General features: G+C 41.2%; 1 protein-coding gene across 9 annotated transcripts in view; it reads right to left on the minus strand.

Annotated features, from left to right (window-relative positions):
* NCKAP5 (NCK associated protein 5) overlaps positions 1–21,128 on the minus strand; it is a 604,332-nt gene that overhangs the window by 31,589 nt on the left and 551,615 nt on the right. For 7 of the 9 annotated variants that reach the window (XM_028744493.2, XM_077935496.1, XM_077935485.1 and 4 more), the window contains one exon: positions 17,016–17,203. The exons of the other annotated variants lie outside the window; for them this stretch is intronic. In XM_028744493.2, coding sequence (XP_028600326.2) covers positions 17,016–17,203 — 188 coding nt within the window. The remainder of the gene's footprint in view (positions 1–17,015; positions 17,204–21,128) is intronic. 9 annotated transcript variants of the gene reach the window in all.

The following is a 21,128-nucleotide window of genomic DNA, read 5'->3' on the forward strand; positions in this document are numbered from 1 at the left end:
TTTCCTGCAGCAGTTCAGAAGTTCAGTATTAACTAAACAATTGCCAAAGTTAAAACAAATCTTTCTGATAGCTTCAGTGGACTTCTGATCATGCAGATTATGGGCCACACATATAAGTGATTTAACTTGTCCCTCTTTCCCTGAAACAAAATACCACACTGCAAATAAACTAGCAATCACCAAATGGGACACCATCTGGTGTAATGAACAGAACACAACCAACTCTCCATATCTGAGATCCTTCCAAAGTAAAATCTGAAATGGATTTTCATTAGATTCCCAAGTGGCTCACAAAACTGGCTCAACATTGGTTAGCAATTATTTTAGACACGGGCTGCCTTAAAAACACATTTGGAAATATTGTGCAGAATTGGCCAAAGCTTTGGTACCACTGGAGCACCCTTTATATTTTTTTTCTAAAATCTACACAAATTTGCAACATAGAGTGCTAGCTGTTACTGACCACCAAAACTGAGAATTAAAATTTAAATATGTTGCACCCACTCATCTATCCCCAATTTATGAACTGCACAAGGAAGCAAGAGGGGAAGAACTACAGAATTGGTACCTGCTTTGACTAAGGGATGCGGATGAGACTGTGGGTTAAACCACAGAGCCATGGGCTTGCCGATCAGAAGATCAGCGGTTCAAATCCCCATGACAGGGTGAGCTCCTGCTGCTCCTGCCAACCTAGCAGTTCAAAAGCACACCAGTGCAAGTAGATAAATAGGTACCGCTCTGGCGGGAAGGTAAACAGTGTTTCCGTGTGCTGCTCTGGCTTGCCAGAAGTGGCTTAATCATGCTGGCCACATGATCTGGAAGCTATACGCCGGCTCCCTTGGCCAATAAAGCGAGATGAGTGCCGCAACCCCAGAGTCATCCGCGACTGGACCTCACGGTCAGGGGTCCCTTTACCTTTACCTTTGACTAAGTGAATAAAAAAAAAGAAACACATAGCAAAGGTGTGATCTTTATTAGCACTAGATCTAGGAAACTCTGCAATTCAGTTCAATTTAAGATTATTTCACTTGTTACAAGAAATGCAGGCACACTAATATTTAGCATGTGACGCACATTGCAGCTGTGTTTACCACCTCCCACTGCACAGATACTTCAGGGAGCCAGATCTATGCCTCAAAGTCTTCACGTGCTTTCACTAAAAGTGCTCCCTTTTTGTGATAAGAATGGGAACATCTTAAGCAATGTTCACTGACTTTTTTTTTGCTATCACCTCTGAATCATTCAAGATACTGATTTAATAATCTCCAAATGCCTTAGTATCTAAGGAACTAACAAATGTGTTTGAGTCTTCAGAAGCACATTGTAAATAGCTTTCCATTTAAATCTAACTCTTGTGCATGAAGACTGAACAGGGAGCTGGGAGTGGTAGGTTTGAATCTGTTATGGTTATCAACATACCACATGCAATATAAAGTGCTTAGAGGTTTCACTACAATCAAGTGGTACAGAAATTTTATTTTTTTAAAAAAACAAAATGCTGGCTCTGGGCTTTTCCTGTGTACACTGGGTAGCTACTTCTAACTTTTCGGCAACTGCAAATCCATCAGCAGGCTTACGTTTATGGACTGCTGTTGCTTAATCAAAGCAATTTATAACAGGATGGTTCCATTCTAAGGAACTGTAAGTGTATGCTACCTTCAGTTATGCCAACTAAAGCTTCAGTAGTTCATAATGTCTGTGAAAAGCTCTACTGTTAATTTATGATACTTTATAAGGCTTGAGTTGCCTCAGCTTCAAAAGCCCCGCAGGCCCGCTCTCCTGCCTTTTCAGATCTGACTTCAGGAATGGCTGCATTGTTTGGCTTAAGCATGAAAATAATTCTTGCAAGTGTGTGACCAAATTCCATTTACCTTATGCTTATCGGCTAACCACTTTCCAGAAATTCTAATAAACATAACTCTTGTGTTTCTAATTCCATTTTGCAGCTTTATAAATGCATGATCCCTGACTTGCCAGATATATGATCCTGGTGAAGTTTAAAGCCCTCCTGACATAAAAAAGTGTCATGTACTATTAATGTGAGGTTACAATTTTAATTTTAAAATTCCCTCTAATGTAATTTATTCCTATTTAATTTCCCCATTTCCACCCACTTGTGTTTTATTTGACATTTACTGAAATCTATTTGAGGTCTTGTTTTACAGTATGTTCCATGTTACCTTTCATTTTTGCTGTTGTGTTGGGTGCATATCTACTGGAGAGATCACTTTTAGATGTTTGACAGCAATTATTCAGTAATTCTTTAAGTAACCACTCAGGCTTTTATTTACTATGAATAACCCCTAGAGTTGTTAAAAGAAGCCCTTTAAGTCTGCAGACATTTGACAGTAGTTCTAGGGGGCTTGCCAGTGATTAAGCAAAGAATGGAGTAATCCAAAGCAGCTACTTACTGGAAATACAGCAGTTAGGAAGTGTCCGGAATGATTAATAGAGAGCAATTCAAGCTGGGCGGACTCTGATATATGCCACTAAAGCTTACATCACTCTTATGAGCCTTTGTAAAATGTTATTAAAAGATGACTAAATTATATAGCTGCAACATACAGACATCTCAAATGGTATTTGTCATTCATTGCTCACTGCTATTAGTTCTATGGCATCCCCCTGTTGGTTTATCACAGTAGATACAGATATTGCTTTTCAATCAACAACAATACATGAATATTGCATGGGGTACTGAAAGCCAAGTTCCAAGGGAAGGAAGACAAGCCTGATGTGAAGAAAGGAAGGAGGGGGGGGGGGGGAAATGGCTCAAGTCAAAATTAATGGCATGGGCTTCCATTAACCCTCATTTTCAGTTCTTAAACTGATATCATTTTTGAAACCTTACTGTAATATGGAAATTTTGTTTTTCATCAGGCTGCAGCCAATTTGTTTGTCAGGTTCAAAAGATGGCATAAATATTAGATCATTCTGGGAGAATTAAGCTGCAAGCCTATGAATACTTACTTGGAAGTAAGCCCCACTGAACTTTATGGGCTTTACTTCAGAGTAGACCTTGTATAGGCCAAGCCTCTCAGTTTAGAAAGGAACTGGACTAAACTCTCTTTTTTGGGAAGAGAATAAATAGGAATGTTTAAAACATATCAATAATTTCATAAATTGAGACTGCTATTTTATTTTAAGTATATTTAACCTTCCTTTCCCACAAGAACATAGGGTGCTTTAGAGGAAAACAACAACATCCCTTCAACAAGTATAAAAGTAATAAAATAAATACAATTAAATATTTATTTGTGACAAAGAAATGAGTGAGCTCTAGCAGCAAACTGGGCACCAATGAGCAGCATGCACCAGTATGCTGCTCATTCATTTCAATTCACAGTTGATGTTTAATTATGGTTCAACGATATGTGTGGAACTGGGCCACTTTCAAGCAATATTTAAAAGCTGCAATTCTAAATGTTCTCCACTAGGTAAGCAAGGTAGCAGAACTCAGCGAGGTTGTACACTTTTGTGACGGCTTCAAATAGCTGATTTGTTGTGTAAAATATTGTTTTGATAGAAGGCTTTTGCATTTTGTGTGTGTGTGTGTGTGTGTGGTAAAAAAATCATTAAAACAACAACAACAACAACAACAACAACAACAACAACGATGATATTGGGACATTCCTCCTGACTCAGTCCCATAAAACACTACAACCCACATCCATAGATAGTACATAGATGTGAACACACATTAGCAGAGTAAACAAAAAGCAAGATTGTGCTGGATATGTAGTATGAGTCTTTATTTACAGCAAAGAAAACAAAAGCATCATGAGGAGCAGTGAGCTGCGTCTTCTCACACAGACAGTTCCCTCAGAAGAGAGAGAGAGAACAAAGAGCGGAAGCTTCTCAGACTGACTTCCGTTCCCATACACATAACAGTACAGAAGAGTAAACAAAGGATCATCTGACCCAGCAATGGGAGAATGAAATACTAACATTAGATATCCACCCCAAATATCTCTCCGATATATCCTATGAGTGGTTGGTGGTTTATGTGGTGTGCTTTCTGTGCTAACATACATAATAAAAGGGGAAACCACTCCCTCCACCCAAGTATCTGATTCTCTGGTGGTCTTGTGCAGTTTTATCAGTTTCTCAGCAAGTGCAATGTTGCATAATTGCTGACACCACCTGCCTAGGTTAAGTTCCTATAAGAAACCATCAGTTTTGCTTTGCTTTGCCTGTTGGCATGCATTTGAGGAGAGTAATGCTGCAAGACCATGTTGTGTACTATTATCATGCTACTGACTCCAGCATTCAAATTAGCTGAGAAACTCAGTTCTGAGTTCATAATGAGGAATGGAAGGAGAAAGAAATATCTAGAGGCCCTTCCATATGTTCAGGTTTTTTGTTTGGAATAAAGGCACGTTCATTGCACACTGTCTGCATGTCCTCTCTCAAAGTTGCTGTTCTGTAGAGAAGAAATGCCATTTCTCTAGCCCTAAAACCTGCAATATTTTGAATGGACGGGCTATTACTGTCTGGAATGCTGTTGTTTAAATGCTATTGGATATTGCTTGTGATTCTGATCAGCACAGAATAAGTCAACTCATTCCCATACCTGCATGATATAGTTGTGTGTCTATATCTAGATCTGTATGCGTGTCTGTATATTAAACTATTCTCAGGGAATGTGCTCCTTGAATTTTAAGGTTTCAGAATGAAAGGAATAGCATAGCAACAAGATGTACATGCATGGACACAAGCATGAGCACACATGTGTATCATGTGTACTATTTATTGAATGATTTATACTATTTCTAAAACATAATTACTTAGGAGCTGTATGTCCTCTCCTTCAATAGCAGAAATACATCCAGAGGCATGTGGCTGTTGACCATGTGATGTAACATGTTGGAATGCATAGCTCTTTGTTGTAGGATAGCTATCAATCCTGCAACAAGGCAGGTATTCCACCCCCACCCCCCGCCACTGCTTCCATGCCCACTGCCCAATAATATTCTTTTTTGGCCTGGTGCCAGTATATAATAAGGCCTGCTGTTCTCTCACATGAACCTTAGTTTGTTTTGATAAATTGCAAGACTGAACAATATCCTCCACCAACCTCTTTTCATTCACATTGTTTACCCTCCTTACATTACTGGATTCCTGATTTGTATTAAAATGAAGGGCATTATGACCAGAGGCCTAACTCATTTACTCGCAAATGTTCTGGGACCTGTAAATCCTATCAGCAACATTGGATCCCACTATTCTTCAAATCCCATTGCCCCTGATTATTAGAGATACATGAAGGTCCCTAGGCTCTTCTTGGGCTTAACTGGAAATAAACAGATTTGTTTCCCCCAAAACTGGAAACAAGTTTCTTGAGACAATCTGAGAGTGTCATGAAATGAAAGGATCCCTTCCACATGAGCCCCAAGGCATTCTTTCCATCCTTCCCATTATTAACTTGAGAGAGGAGATGGTGGCAGTAGCAGCAGGGGGGAAAGTTTCCTCCCTCCCTCCCTCTCTTCCTCCACTTTTTGACACTGTTAGAAACAGCACATCAAGACTGATAGAGCACTTGGGAAGCCAAAAACTCTGTCCAAAAACTCAAGGGGAAGCAAGGGGAAAAACCTCTTCACCTTCTACCAATCTCTGCCACCGTCCCCATTTGCAGGCAAGTAAATGGAAAGGTAGGGACGCGGGTGGCGCTGTGGGTAAAACCTCAGTGCCTAGGACTTGCCGATCGTATGGTCGGCGGTTCGAATCCCCGCAGCGGGGTGAGCTCCCATCTTTCGGTCCCAGCTCCTGCCCACCTAGCAGTTCGAAAGCACCCCTAAGTGCAAGTAGATAAATAGGTACCGCTTTATAGCGGGAAGGTAAACGGCGTTTCCGTGTGCTGCGCTGGTGCTGGCTCGCCAGAGCAGCTTCGTCACGCTGGCCACGTGACCCGGAAGTGTCTCCGGACAGCGCTGGCCCCCGGCCTCTTAAGTGAGATGGGTGCACAACCCTAGAGTTGGACACGACTGGCCCGTACGGGCAGGGGTACCTTTACCTTTACCTAAATAGAAAGGTGCAGAGAGTCTTTTGGAGGCTGGTACTAAGGAATTTGGGAGATGGCAGGAACAAGGGGAGGGACGTTTGGAACTCTTATTCATTCCAGATATTGATGCTATCTGAAAAAGTATTTTCAAGGAGGGTCTCTCCTTTGAGATCACCGCTAGTTGATTTGTGAACCAGGATTGGTCAAACCTTTCCAGCATAGATGGTCAGGGTACCTGTCCCTTCCTCCTGCTAGGAGGAACTCTGGGACTTGTAGTTCTTGAAATAGCATGCCACCTGAGGGGCATACCGTTTCTCAGCCTACTTAGCCCCATAATAACTTGTTCAATTTTTCTTTCTCTCTTTTGAAACACCCAATCAATAGCTCACTGTTTAGAATGTTTCTTTTTCTGTTGAAACATTATTTCTCATTAGATCCGGAAGACCACCAGTTTCTGATTATTACATGCGAGATAAAATTTTCATCCTCAGTTTATATTCAATTTCTTCTTCAGTGCTTTATGTGTGTGTGATGGTACTGTCACCTCTATTTTTTTGCTTTCCATGGAATCCATCTTTTGCTAGCACCCACAGCCAAGAAATGAATACTGGTACCTCCTTTTTTAAAAAACCAAAAAAAGCACTGACTGTATCCATTCTCCCACGATCTTAAAGCATTCTTGAGTGATAACACATCTTTCTCTAGTATTGGCAGAGGGGTTCGTGAAATATTATGAAAGACACACTATCCTAACAGCAGAAGAGCAAAGTTGAAGGAGGGTTGTTCGGACTATGTATTAAAAAACCAAGAAATAAATACTCATTGATAGTGCAAACCTATAATTGTGTGGAAGAATAAACTGTGCACAACCCACAGGTTCTCTAGGATTTTGAAACCTATAACTATAGCCCAGCTATTGACTTTCAGTGGTCTGAAAAAGAGAGAGGAAAACAAAAGCAGCTAAGATTGGCCAAATCTGAAGCAGAAAGAATCATACAACGTGCCACTGAAGAAATACAAAATGGTTCGGCAGTTCATTTTCGATGCTGTACACAATTCTCATTAATGCAAGCTATGTAACATATTCCCCACTCATCATGCCGAGAACATAACTCTCATATTAGTATATCAGTAATTTCCTATTCCTTTCTTCATAATATTTAACTGCGTAATGCAGAGCATATCAATGTTATAAATGAAGAAGGTACATTTCGGCTATAAAGAAGGAAAAAACCAATTCCCTGAAATACGTTAGCATTATTCATGTAATTTAACTCGGCTGATCAGATTCTCCTTTTGGAGTCAAAATATTTTTCCAATCCTGCATTATAAAAAAGGAGGGGGTATGTTTTTGAGCAGTACTTCTTCCCAACTTCTCTTATCTTGATTGAGTCAATGCCATGTTTATTGCATTCAATTTAGTTTTTATCTCTTTCTTTTATTAGTAATGACGTTTGTACTGTTATAACAATTACACTGTCTTACAAACTTCCTAAGTAATATTTGTCATTTGTTGCTTTGAATGCTCTATTCAGTCCTGTGTTGGATTCATTATAATCCACTCCTAGGCAACAATAGGAATGTGAAGGGACATAAAACGTCAATTTCATTTCTACAGCTTCAAGACTGAAGAGGTCATGATGACAAATGGAAGAAACTTTACTGTACTTTAGGCGATGCTGCAAGTTGCAGTCACTGCATCCGTCATTTTTTGACAAATGGCTATGAATGTCACACAATTAAAGTGAACCAGGGATCAACATTTTCCTTTTTTCCAACATATATTCCTTAGTCATTTATCCACCTACTAGAAAGACCAATTACATATGGTTAGTTGACATAGCATCCTTTCAAACCTCTAATTTGTTCTACGGTCTTTTGTTTGGAAGTGAAGGAATCTTTAAGGATGCACCGCTATTTTTGAGGTTAATTAAACCTTGAAAGTAAGAAATGTGTAATGCTGATACCTTTATGAGGCACATATGTTTGGCCTTTTTCAGCCCATTCAGCCAATGGCTTACTGAATTATACCAAAGAGAAACATGCTGCTGTGTACATCAGACAAGCATTGATAGTTGCAGTGTGCAAGAATTTTTAACAGACAACATCAACAGGAGTTGGTAATGTGAAAAGATTTCAGTAGGAAAGTCAAGATTTAGCAATGTACAAGTGCTCGGTCCTATTTGATTGTCCTATATGTCCACTCCTATTTAAACAAGAGGTTAAATTTAGCACACACAAAAAAGTAGGCTATTCCCATTGTGGATGATGATTACTGCTATTTGCTTACTTTATGACAACAACCCATGGCAACACAGGTCAGTCTTTTTAACTAATGGGATTTACCTAGATTGCATATGTACCCAGCACAAAAAGATCACAAGAGCCCTGTTGGGGTATGTCTTCTACATGCAGAACTCTACAAAATCTTTTAGAAACTTCTGTAGAACAATTTTGCCTCAATGTTCAAAATTTGGTGTTCTGCAAAGCTCCTGTACAAAAACAACCAAACAATTTGTGGTCCAAATTGATAGATCAGTGTTCCGCTATCAGAAATCTCAAAAGTTGGCTTACTGGTGGAAACAATCTCTATCTGCTGCATTATCACCCCTAATAGATGCAGGATCTGCATGTACAGATGGGATGCTTACATGTCCATATTTCCCTTACTGGTTTGGAAGGACTATTAATAGTGAGGTCAAAAGCTGAAATGCAGCCTGTTGAATTTTGTTTAGAGTTCTGCAGATTTACAATGTGGCATACCTTTCACCCATTCTGTACAAGGTAGGTGGGCACCCAACAGGGCTGCTTGTCCTATTTTTCAGGGAAAGTATGAGGAAGTTCCTTAATTCTTTATACATATATATTTTGACTGATTATTCTCATCAACCAGAATGCGTTTACTCTGGATCTATGTACAGACCACAAAGTTAAAGGAATATGGAATTCAATATAATTTATTTCAGTGGTGGGAACAACGCACAACAACAGCACCAGCAATTCTTCCCTGACTTGCTTTTATTTTTATGCTAAAGTCCCACAAATTGATAGAAATCTGTGATTCCTACCCAGAGCAACATGCCTCTGCATATATGCAGCTTTAAATTTTATGTTGGGTTCTCCAGCTGTGTATGGATTCTATAGATCTTTTCTCCTTATCTGAAATATTTCTTCTCAGTACTGTGTTTCTGCTAGACTCGGTTCACAGGAGATGGCAAAGCATATTCATTTTTTACTTATAGTTTTATTATGCATTCCTCCTTTTGCAGCTTGCTTTTCATATGAGTTATCATATCTGGTTTCTTTTTCAGTTTGAGTACAAAAATCTATGATTTATGAAGAATGTCTAATTTAGCAACATATGTAAAGACATTAGTGCCTGCAACATGTTACGGTTTCTGCTCTAAAACTTCCATATCAATGAACACATCAATATAATGGAATTATCACTTTTTTCTAAACTAAATAGCTGTCACAGAGCAAGCTGGTCAGTTTTTCCAAAGTTTGTTTTGTTTTTTCGTTGTTCTTATCTTTTGCTTCTGATGAGTGTCTTGGGTGGTGTGATAAAACAAACCACAGTTAAGGATGAGTGTTGGGTTTGTATGTTTACAGCAAGCCACAATTACAGCAAAACATGTTCATATGACAATAATAAACCATGGTTTCACATTGTGTTTGTTGACAGCAAACATACCATAGTTACCGGTAAGCTGCTGGACAGAGTTCATACATGACACTAACCCATGGTTTAATAATTTGATAAATCATGGTTTAATGTTATATGTGAACCAGGTCAATTTCTGCACACCCCTGCAAGCCTTCATGCTATCCTAAAGCTATTCTTGGGGATTGCAGAGAGTGACATGTAATGTGGTATAAAGGTGCTGCTTCTGGAGGAGGAAAAACTGGTGATACTATTTACAGGGATCTTTGGATTCAAGCTGTGCTTGCAAAGTGCTTTGGAATGTTTCAAGGTGGTAAGCAGTATAAGTAGCACCAAATATAATAATCCTTTTGATAGGCCTAATTTGGATAACAGTTTGTGCTAATATGATACATCTGAAGTCTCACAAGCCCAATGAGACATGTTTATGCCATTAATTCCAAATCAATTCACTCAGTCAAAAAAAATATCCTGAGTTTATCTGGGAATGAAGCCATTTCAATTCTGTTCAAAACCACAGCCAAATCAGCAGCATCTCCTTTCTTAGTGGAGTGTGTATGTTTTAAAAAAATCTGCTCATCTCTGCTAGCTAGTTCTTGAATTGCAAGGCACGGTAATATGAGCATCAAAACTCCTTAATGAATCATCTGCACAATACACAAAACCACTCTGCCGCACGAAGGGAAAAACAAAACAAATGGAAAGCTACATTTAGGTGAACGGAAGTCTCTTTGGCTAACTAAGACTTGCAGTGGAATTACTGACGTAATAAAAGAATGGAAGGCTTATACGATCTGAAGAGAAACCAGAGTCCTCAATGTAGTAACAAATAATGTAAGGTGAAAGGTTACTGGAACTTATGCCACTGCATTTTGGAAAGCACAGGTAGGCCAGCTGGCTGCCAGCACAGCCAGGGGATCAGACTAAGTATTTTAGGGTATACCCTCAGAAGTGAGGAAACATATACTTAAAATAGTAAATACAAATATGTTCTCCCCATTTCCTGAAACCTTCCTCAGGTTTCAAGTTTATTAAAACAAACATATGTCTCTTTGGTTTCAAGGGGTCTCTGGAAAATCCTATGAAAGCTAAACAGTCAATATTGCAACCGACTAAATGCTGTTATTTCACTAACGCCAATGAAATATCCAGAAATTGCAGAAGAACATTGTTTAAAGTCATAGCCTCTTAGGATTCCATGTGTGCATGTGCATGAAACAAAGGAATTTTTACTGTGGCAAACCAAGAAAATTATTGGACTTGCACATAAATTGTATTATTCTGCACTCCAAAAGCCACATTTTGTTGCTGAATTTGTGTACTTTGGACTGTAGCATAGTGCCAAGCAATACATTTTCCTCACTCTCCGTACCAGTGCTACATTGTGACCTTCCTTTATTGTTTCTATTTTTAAAAAACCCCACTTTTTAAAGAGGTTGAACACTTGCAGCAATTTTAAAAAAGTGTTGAAGACCAGTGAGAGATGCCTGTTCTATTTCAGTACAGTAACAAAATATTATACTTTAAAAAACCCACCTGTAAGACTATTCTCTTCTACAGGAAAGGACCTTCCCCCCCCCCCAAATCTATATGGAAATGACACCATACCACTGGCGCCTGATAGAGTAAATAAAATAGAGGTGTGTTCAGGTATGCTACCTGCATGGACATCCCTCAGGGGCAGGCACACAAGCCCTGCCTGCAATGTCCCCATGCACTGTGCCCTGCACAACAAGTCCCTGACCGCCTCTGCACTGAGCAGGGAAGATGTGCAAGGGACTTTTCATTGTATTTGCTTTAAGACAAGGAGAATGCCTTGCTCTATCTACTCAAGTGAATGTGAGTAGAAGCCTCCTGCAGCAGGCCTTTTGGGGCAACATGGGGAAGGTCAAGGACAAGCACCAGAACATCAGGGTTGGGGCTTACATGTGTGCTCTGTTCCTGTCCCCAAATGCCTGAACACACCTCATTATATTTCTGTCATCTGCAAAAGCCCACAGAGGGTACCTCGAAAACAAAGATTGGATCTGCTTTTTAAAAAACATTCTTCTCTCAATTTTGTAACACCACAATCAATAACAAAGCTGTTGTGTCAGAAAAAAAGATATCAATGGTGTGATAATTCTGATGTAAGGGCAATAATATGCACCCTTCAATTAACTTTAAATGCTTTTGCTTGAACTATGAGCGGAGCTGGTCACAATTCTCAACTATACCCTTGGGTTACAAAGCACATGCATGAACAAATCAATTGCTAAGAATTACAGACCATAAAAATTCAACAACATCAAACCAATTTGCCAACAAACCAACATTTTATATGTGGGAGGCACAGAGCTTAAGAATTTTTGAGGTCATGCAGGGTTGATATTTATATAGAGTAGATAACACTTCAAAGTAAGGAAAGACTCAGGCTATAGGAATTAAGCATGTGGCATACTAGAAAACATCTGCTCATTTTATCCATAAGGAATTATGAAGCTGAGACACACTATTATAGCAGACCTGGTGCTGGCTCCAAATTATTGTGGTCCTGGGGCAGGATGCCCCGAGTAAGCCCATTTCCTTGCTCTATTCAGTGTCCTGTGTTGCTTCCTTCCAGGCCCAATTCCAGATGCTGACATTGGTGATTAAAACCCTAAATGACTTAGACTCCAAACATCTGGAAGACTGCCTCCTTTCCTACAGATCATCTCAGATGTTAAGGCCAGTAGAAGGAGAATTTTTAGTAGTTCATTTGCTCTCAGACACATGGGAGATGGCAGCCCTGAAAAGGGTCCTCTCTAAGATAGCCCTTAAATCATGGAACTTCCTTGCCATGGCTGTGTGTCCACAATTTCTGTTGTGTAGCTCCTGCTATACACTGAAGAAGCACCTCTTTATCCTGGTTTTTGACACATTAGGTATTTTGGTTTGTAGGACCCACATCTTATTCTTTGTTTAACCTTCATAGTACTACTTTTGCTGGAGACTGTTTTACTGGTTCTTAATTGCATAATTAGACCAGCTGTCCCTCTGCAATATGAGACCAGCTGGTTGTTGCCATAATGCTGGGGCCACTGACTGCCCTCCTGCTTAAACCTCAGTGTGCATGTGTGTCAGTGGGATGTAGTGACTTTTCTCCCCCCTGGAGAGAGGAAGAAGGTGGAGCAGGCAACCATCCTGGTCATGGCCCACTGCAAAGTACATAGCAAACTAGTAATAGACTGACTGATATTTCCCCCAACTGTATAATAAATAATACATTATATACAATCTTGGCTTCAGTACATTAGCTTTGCACTAATAATATGATATATATTGTGATTTATTATGCTACACTACAAAGTGCTGCCTGTTTTCTGGCAGGCTTCCTATGCTTTTTAACATGAGTTCAGCCATGCCTTCAGCTTCTCCTGACACTGAAGTGCAGTGATGGAAAGAAAAATGCTCCTGCTACACAGCAGCAAAATATGTAGGAACTCTGCCAAATAAAAAAACCAAACAGGGAATTGGACACCTTAGCAGAGGTTCCCTCCAAAAAGTCTTGTTAGGGAAGCAGTCTGAAATCACCATTTTATTATTTTATTCATGCTTTAAGATTCTATTTAATTGAGCCACCTTACACAGAGCCATGGCACCTGCTCTTTTGACAACAGAATAAACTCATTCTGTCCATCTTGACACCTAGGCTTCCTTCCACTAAACCTTCACATTCTTCTTCGAAGTGGGATTACAGGCGCATAACACTTTGTTTTAAACAGACCCCATTATAGATCTAAATTGCTTTATGGAAGGCATGACTTTTTTTGCCTGTGCAAAATTTCAGGGGCAGTTTGCTTATCACAGGCACTGCTCCTCATTTGTCACCCTGCAGCGTTTAATACTAAAATAGGTAAATCCTATGTGTTTTATTGAGCTTTCAAGAGTTTGCTGTCTTCGGGATGGTAAATATTAAAAACCAACCCTACATGCTGCTGCACAACAATGTGCTGGAGAAAAATTACCTACAACCCAACAATTGGTGTATTGCTCCCTCATCAGCCTCTCTCCCAAGCAGCACTGTTTTCTGATCCCTTCAACCAACATTTACCCAATGCTGCATTTACACATTCCAGAAATGTACCCCTGTATTTAAGCCATGCAAAACCAACAACCACCCCAGTTCTTCATATCTGACATAGAACAAACCAAAGAGATCCATGCATTTGTAGCTTGAGATCTTAGTTGCCACAAACCAAGGTTGTTGCTTTTCATAGCATTTATCTTCCTCAGATAATTGTGATTTCTAAGCATTTTAGCAGTGGAACATCTAGTTCCTTTCCTTTATTCTTTTTGGTGTAGTTGTATTGACATCATTCTTTAAAAACTAATAATAAAAAGTAAAGCTACTTTATGTTTTTCCACATAAACGAAACACTTTTCAAAATGGCATTTATTCTGTTTTGGCTTGAGAGGTGTTAGGACTGTCTGTCTGTCTTTGATTGCACATATATTAAAAGTATTGATGTACCTTTTGTGTCTTTCCACTTCAATGTTTACTTTTTCGGTGATGGAACAACTAACTCTCTGTTCCACCTAGAAGTGTCCCTTCCTCAATTTCTCCCCCTCTGTATTATGCACATTGCCATGACTACTAAACTAGACTTGCCAGACATTGCTAGACACAAGGCTGATGGACATTTGTGAATGACAGACTTTCAGAGTTAAACGCCAGCACAAACCAGAGCCTGGTGTCTAAAGCAATCCAGTATTTACAGCCAACTCTAAGCAAGCTTACAGTAAAAACAGTGTGAGTAAAAGGGAAAACAGTAATCACATAAACAAGGCAACACAAACACTTTGACAAACACATTTTAGTTGGCTTTTCATTAAAAATAATAATTAATTTCCTGATTTTTAAAATAAAAAACCCCAGGTAGTTTTGCTTGGCCATAATTTCGGCAGGGCACGTGAGGCTAAAAACTGAAAGAGCAAGGGCAGAAGAAACAGCAGCTGACAGTCGTTTTTCAAACATTGTACTAAGCCTAAGGAAAATGCCACACTGTAGAATATCAGGCTAGGACTGGGAAGGCCCAGGTTCAAATTACTGTGAAGCTCACTGGAAGACCTTGGGCCAGTCAGTAACCCAGTGTGCCCATAAAGCTACGCCAAACCATGACTTAGCATGAATAAGCAAATGTGCCAGCTCCTGGAACAATTATCATAGCTGCTGTGCTCCTCTCCCATGTCCTCCTGCTGCTGTGCTACCTGGTACTAAGCTGTGTATAAGAAGGATGCAGGAGGTGATGCTAATTTCCTTGTCACTGCTCTCCCTGCTAGTTCACATGAAGATGCAAGTGAGCCAGAGGTAACAGGATGGCAGCAGCTGTGGGGCATTACAAAGATGCTCACAGCTGCTGCAGAAAACGGCAGAATGCTGAAACATCAGGGAGAGGTCCCAGGCATAAATAAAGAGAGAAGAGAGAGGGCATTTGAAGAGTTTATAGGATATGGAGAGGCTACAGAACAATGAAAGTGAAACCAGGAGAGAAAGAGTTGGATTACCAGGAGAGAAAAGTATATAGAAAGGAAGCAGGCCTTAGTTAGCAAGCCCCGTGGAGAGCCAGGGGAGAGAAAGGAAGAAGTGCAAAGGCGAGGAAAGAAACCACAACATGAGACTGTGGTTAGGGACTGTCGGGAATAAGGTACAGGTCCTGCAATGAAAAAGGCATGTACGCACAACTGGCAAAGGTCCCTTCCGAAGTCTCCAACAGGAAGAGACAACCAGGTGCTCTAAGGATCTTTGGGTTTGTGGCTTGTGCTGCTCCAGACAAACCACAAGCAGTAAGCCAAGAACAAACCTTGGTTACAGATCATGGAATGAGACAAACTATGGCTTAGCCCCTGGTAACACAGCAGCAGCTGCATTAGGAGAAGAGCACAGTGGCTGCGATCTTAGCTCTGGGAACTGGCCTGTTTGTTCATTCATGTTATGCCATGGTTTGGCTTGATGTTACGTGTGAACTGGGTCCTGCATTTCAGTTTAATTTACCTAACAGGAAAGCTGTGATGATAAAACTGGAGGGGAAGAGAATTGTGTACTCTGTCTTGAGCTCCTTGGAGGAAAGGCAGAGGATACATTAATTACTGTATTTTTCGCCCTACAGGACGCACTTTTTCCCCTCCAAAAATGAAGGGGAAATGTGTGTGCATCCTATGGGGCGAATGCAGGCTTTCCCTGAAGCCTGGAGAGCGAGAGGGGTCGGTGCGCACCGACCCCTCTCGCTCTCCAGGCTTCAGGAAGCTATCCGCAAGCCTTGCAAGCCCAGTGGGAGGTCCCGCCGGCTCGCAAAGCTTGCGGGCAGCAGCCTGCAGCCCACAAGCTCGGGGGATAGTGGGGAGGCCGAGCGCCGCCACCCCGCTATTCCCCGACCTGATCTGAAGGCTGGCGGAGGGGGGGGGAGAAGCAAGCTTACTTCTCCCCCCCCCGCCAGCCCACAAGCTCGGGGGATAGTGGGGAGGCGGAGCGCCGCCACCCCGCTATTCCCCGACCTGATCTGGAGGCTGGCCGGGGGGGGGGGGGAGAAGCAAGCTTGCTTCTCCCCATCGCCAGCCCCATAAGTTCGAGGGACAGCGGGGCAAGCCGCTGCCCCACGGAGGCTAGAGAGGCTGTCCCTGAAGGCAGAAGAGGGAGACGGAGCGCTCTGTCTCCCTCTTCTAGCTTGGGTATGGCTGTGCAAACCTGGGGGGGAAATAAATTTTTTCCCCTTGATTTCCCCCCCAAAAAGCTAGGTGCGTCCTATGGGCCGGTACGTCCTATAGGGCGAAAAATACGCTATATAAACAAGCTCAGAGCATGTGGCTGGACTATATAATCTCATCTTAAAACCTGGGCTATATGTAACTGCATTTCTCTAATCTGTTCGTTGTTTTAAAAAATAAACCAAGTGACTCTGGATCTTAATGGAGGTTTCAGTTGTGCACGCACATTCTCTCACTCTGCATATATTTTAAAGAGCAGTGCTGTTTATAGTCATAGCGCATTATTTGATGCACTGTGGTTTATTGCAAAATGGCTCAAAGCAGCTATAAGCAACCTTCCAAATTTCCGCTTGTAAAAACTGACAACACTGAATGCCAGCCGATCTTTAATGTTCGGCATTCGCAGGATGTTGCTACGAAAGTCGCTGCCACATATATATATATGTAACTTGCCTCAAGGAAAGAAAATGCTTAAAAGTTCCTTTTACTCTTCCCTGCAGTCCATGTGACATTTTCAATCTGGACATCCATAAATAGTAATGATGCGTGCAGAAAAAGAAAGCAAACCAGACATATCCCTCAAGAAAGAAGAGAGGTAATAGCATCAAAGAAAGCGAGAAAACTCACACTAGGGATCTTTTTGCTCTTGCCATCTTTAGTGGAAGTTCCATTCAGCTGCTCAATAAAACTGTAATGTGCTAATTGTTCAGGTCCATCCTCTCCATAATGGCCACAGAGACTGTGCTGGTATATATCCAAGATAGACATGGGCCTCCCCATAAAGGACTTTCTCACACTATTTTCTTCTTGCTCAGCTAAGGACAGATTTGAAATAAGAATAAAAAGCACACACGCTTTGTATATTTCTTTGAGAAAAAAGCCTACACACTGCTTGGCATGCTGTGTGTTTGTTCAATGTGAAAAATGGCGCAAGACAAGTGGAAACATTAGGGCTAAGGCTATAACATCCAAAATGATCCCCCATCCAATGTTATGAATGGCATGGTGTGATTTAAACTCACAAAAGCAAGGTGATTCTGGGTTACAATTCAAGCTAATGATTCATGCTTTAAAAAAAAAGAAAAAAGGAAAAGGAATAAAGAAAGGAAAGTATATGAGATAAGCGTTTCTATTTTAAATAGTAGGTAATTTCCTTGAAGTGAAATTGCTAATTTCACTTTAATATAGTGTTTTGGGTGTTAGTTTAGCTTAAATTTCTATCTTAATTGTAGTGGCTCATCTGCCCTACATACCTTGAGGATATGCCTAGTTTCTAGTTTTAAACATTCTTTTCTTCCTGCCAATTACATTTTTAGTTGGTCATCTTGCTAATCTTAAATGCTTAAGTGAGAGAGGCAGAGAGAGAGAGACTGGCTGCTAAGTTGATACCTCATTTTTATGGCCACCATGAATTTCACTATCTACATTAAATAATGTGCTATTCTTACATATCAATTCTCTATTTACTGAAGACGAAGAAAATCATTCAGTTTTAGCATTTAGAAATGAAATCTAGTAAAGTTGAATGTGAGTATTTTTAAAAACCTATTTAGGGGGAGGTCCTCTGGTTCCTGGGATGATGTCCTGGGGTCCAAAGGTTTTTTTAATATCCCCCTCTCCATAAACAGAGGAGGAGAAACACAGCTGTAGCAGGAGGTCTAAACTCAGAGGCTTCCTTATGGCCAATGTGGAAGCCTCCACATTGTACTTCCTACATTCTTGCTGCTCCAGTGACCACAAGGACAAAAGTAAGATTTTCTGATAGTGTGTTGGGGCTGCTGTCAATACTATAAAGGTAAAGGTAAAGGTACCCCTGCCCGTACGGGCCAGTCTTGACAGATTCTAGGGTTGTGCGCTCATCTCACTCTATAGGCCGGCAGCCAGCGCTGTCCGCAGACACTTCCGGGTCACGTGGCCAGTATGACAAGCTGCATCTGGCGAGCCAGCGCAGCACATGGAACGCCGTTTACCTTCCCGCTGGTAAGCGGTCCCTATTTATCTACTTGCACCTGGAGGTGATTTCGAACTGCTAGGTTGGCAGGCGCTGGGACCGAACGACGGGAGCGCACCCCGCTGTGGGGATTCGAACCACCGACCATGCGATCGGCAAGTCCTAGGCACTGAGGTTTTACCCACAGTGCCACCTGCGTCCCTGCTGTCAATACTATACTATACTATAAAATACTACCAAGGAACAATACTGTTTTCTGGGGGTTCTTTTTTGGGGGGGGGGAAGACTGTTGATGCAAGGTCCCCTAAAAGAAAAGAAAAAACCCTGTCCCTTCCACATACACATACACACAGAGCTTCTTCCTTGGCATTGGCAACCCAGGTTCTGTCAACTCATTCACTCAATCACACACACACCCCTCACCAAATCTAGTAGAATTGTTCTGCCCAAAGGTTCATTTTTATAGATTTTAGTTTACCTAATTGTGCAAGTTCCATTCATATATTAGTAAGTAGGTTTAAATCTTGAATTTCTGCTTGGGAGAGTAGACATTATCTGGCCCAGCTCGAAGATTATGCAGCCTGGTCCTAACCATTAGTATTTTTTTCTTTTCTTTTAAAAGCTGTTTCCACTAAATTCAGTGAGACCTGATGGAAATATGTTTAGTATAGAAGACTCCTGATGTACCATGTCTTCCCAAATGTGTTAAAATACTACCAAGGAACAAGGATTATGGTTACTATGAAGACAAAGACATACATTTTGGTCAGAGACAAGAGTCTGTCACTAAAGGCCTGATTTGGTGATCTGCTGAAACACAGTAATCTCTAAACGAGTCACCATATGTGCCTAACCTTCCATGCACTTATTACAGCTGTCAATCACAACAGCTGCTCCAGGCACTCCTGGCCCTTCCAGCCCCCTCTTTGCCCCACACAACAAGCAACAAGAGTCATGTGGCCCAAGCACCCTCCCAGCAGTTGCTCATTTTAATTTCAGCCATCAGAGAAGGAAAAGGGAAGTGGTGCTTTGAGGCTGTTTTGTTCTCTTTTTTCTCTGGCTTGGCTGCTTGTCCCTGCTCATAATTGCAGAGGCTAGTAGCTGAGCTAGAAAGAGAAAAGGGAATGGGTGGGGGGAGAGAGAGAACAGCCCAGCAGCCTAATTTCCTTCTTCCGCTCTGGTTGATGGAATGAAAGTGAGGTGCTGCCAAGGAAGGTGAGTGACCAGAGGCAGCAGGAACAGCTTCTGAGCTTGCAGCAAAGCACTATAATTTTTGACTGGAAGCTTGAAGGGATATTGCAGGAAGATTCAAATGTATGTGGCATGAAAAATGCCCACAGAATTATTCCCATCCAAATATCTCTTTTGGGTTTACTAAAATATCATTTGCAGAGCAACAATGTGATGATGTTAGCCAGCCATTCTCCTTAAAAACAACGGAGTCTTGGGGCACCTGAAAGAACATGGTGCTACAAAACTATTTTGTCACTTTTGCTTCAACACACTAATATGGCTACTGCTCTGGAAACCATTTTTATGTGTTGTTTTTTACTGGAGTATTTCAGGATTTTCTTCAGACACTTGTGCATTTGCAGTCTGCTGCAAGTTTTCAGTTCATGTCTCTTTCCTCCCCCCCTCCACCAATTATGGGGTAATAATGTGCACAAGCGTGTATGTGCATTGATTAAATCACAGCACAAATAAGGAGCACGGCTTCAATCACACAGTCACTTCAGCATTTATTTATTTTTGCACTGCAATTTAATGAATGTATAGAGATGCTTTAACAGAGAAAGGAAATCATATCAGATAACCATTCCTTTTTGCACCTTGTTTAAAATAATGTGCATGTGCACATCAGTCACATGTACTGGATGTTTTGGATAATTGGGAAATTAATTTTAGAGACTTTACAGTTTAAACTAGAAAATCACACAGCAGAGCTAGCCTGCAGATAGTTGTTCAGTGTTACATAAACTTGTATTAGGGATGGCATTTGCACCCCTACTCTGCCTGAAAGCACTCAGAACCATTTGAATGTTCAGCTGCAGCACTCTCTGACACCTCTACCTCCTCCTTACCCTTGGCCATAAAACCTCCCAAAAGCTTACATAGAGCAAGTTGGGGGTGGCAGCCGTGGGAAGTCCCTTCACTGCTTGTAATGCCATCTTTTCTGCTGAGTCCCTGAGAACTGACCATGAATCCTAGGATCATTGACAGAAAAATATGGAATCACCCACCACCACCTCCCCCAAGGTAAGGTGCTGGGGTTTTTTTAAGTGTGGAAGGGGGCTACAAAGCAGGCACTCCAGCAGGGCCTCGTGTCTGCTCTCAAGAAACTCAAGCAGGTTTATTTGCATAGTAATAGTTGATACATTGAATTCCCAACCTTGCATTCCTCACTTGCATTCATTATAGAATGAACTTTAAAAAGCTCTGATTGGCTTACAAGCTCTGTTGTATATACAAGAATGCTTGGGGGTATGAATATATGTTGAGTAGCAAGTTTTGATTTGATGCACCATGGGTGGTGTGTGTGTGTGTGTGTGTGTGTGTGTGTGTGTGTGTGTGTGAGAGAGAGAGAGAGAGAGAGAGAGAGAGAGAGAGAGAGAGCGACCTGTGTTGGTTTGGAACTGGGAGTAACACAGCAACCTAAAGATAGAGCTATAAAACCAGGAAGTCCCAGGTTTGAATTTTCCTTTTGTCAAGGTCTTAGGAAAGCCACTCTCTCTCTCTCAAACAGCCTCCAATCTGAAAATATGAGGTTAATACTGATCTATCTTACAGGG

The sequence above is a fragment of the Podarcis muralis genome, chromosome 1 (genome assembly GCF_964188315.1).
Source record: "Podarcis muralis chromosome 1, rPodMur119.hap1.1, whole genome shotgun sequence".
In the NCBI taxonomy this organism is placed as follows: Eukaryota; Metazoa; Chordata; class Lepidosauria; order Squamata; family Lacertidae; genus Podarcis; species Podarcis muralis.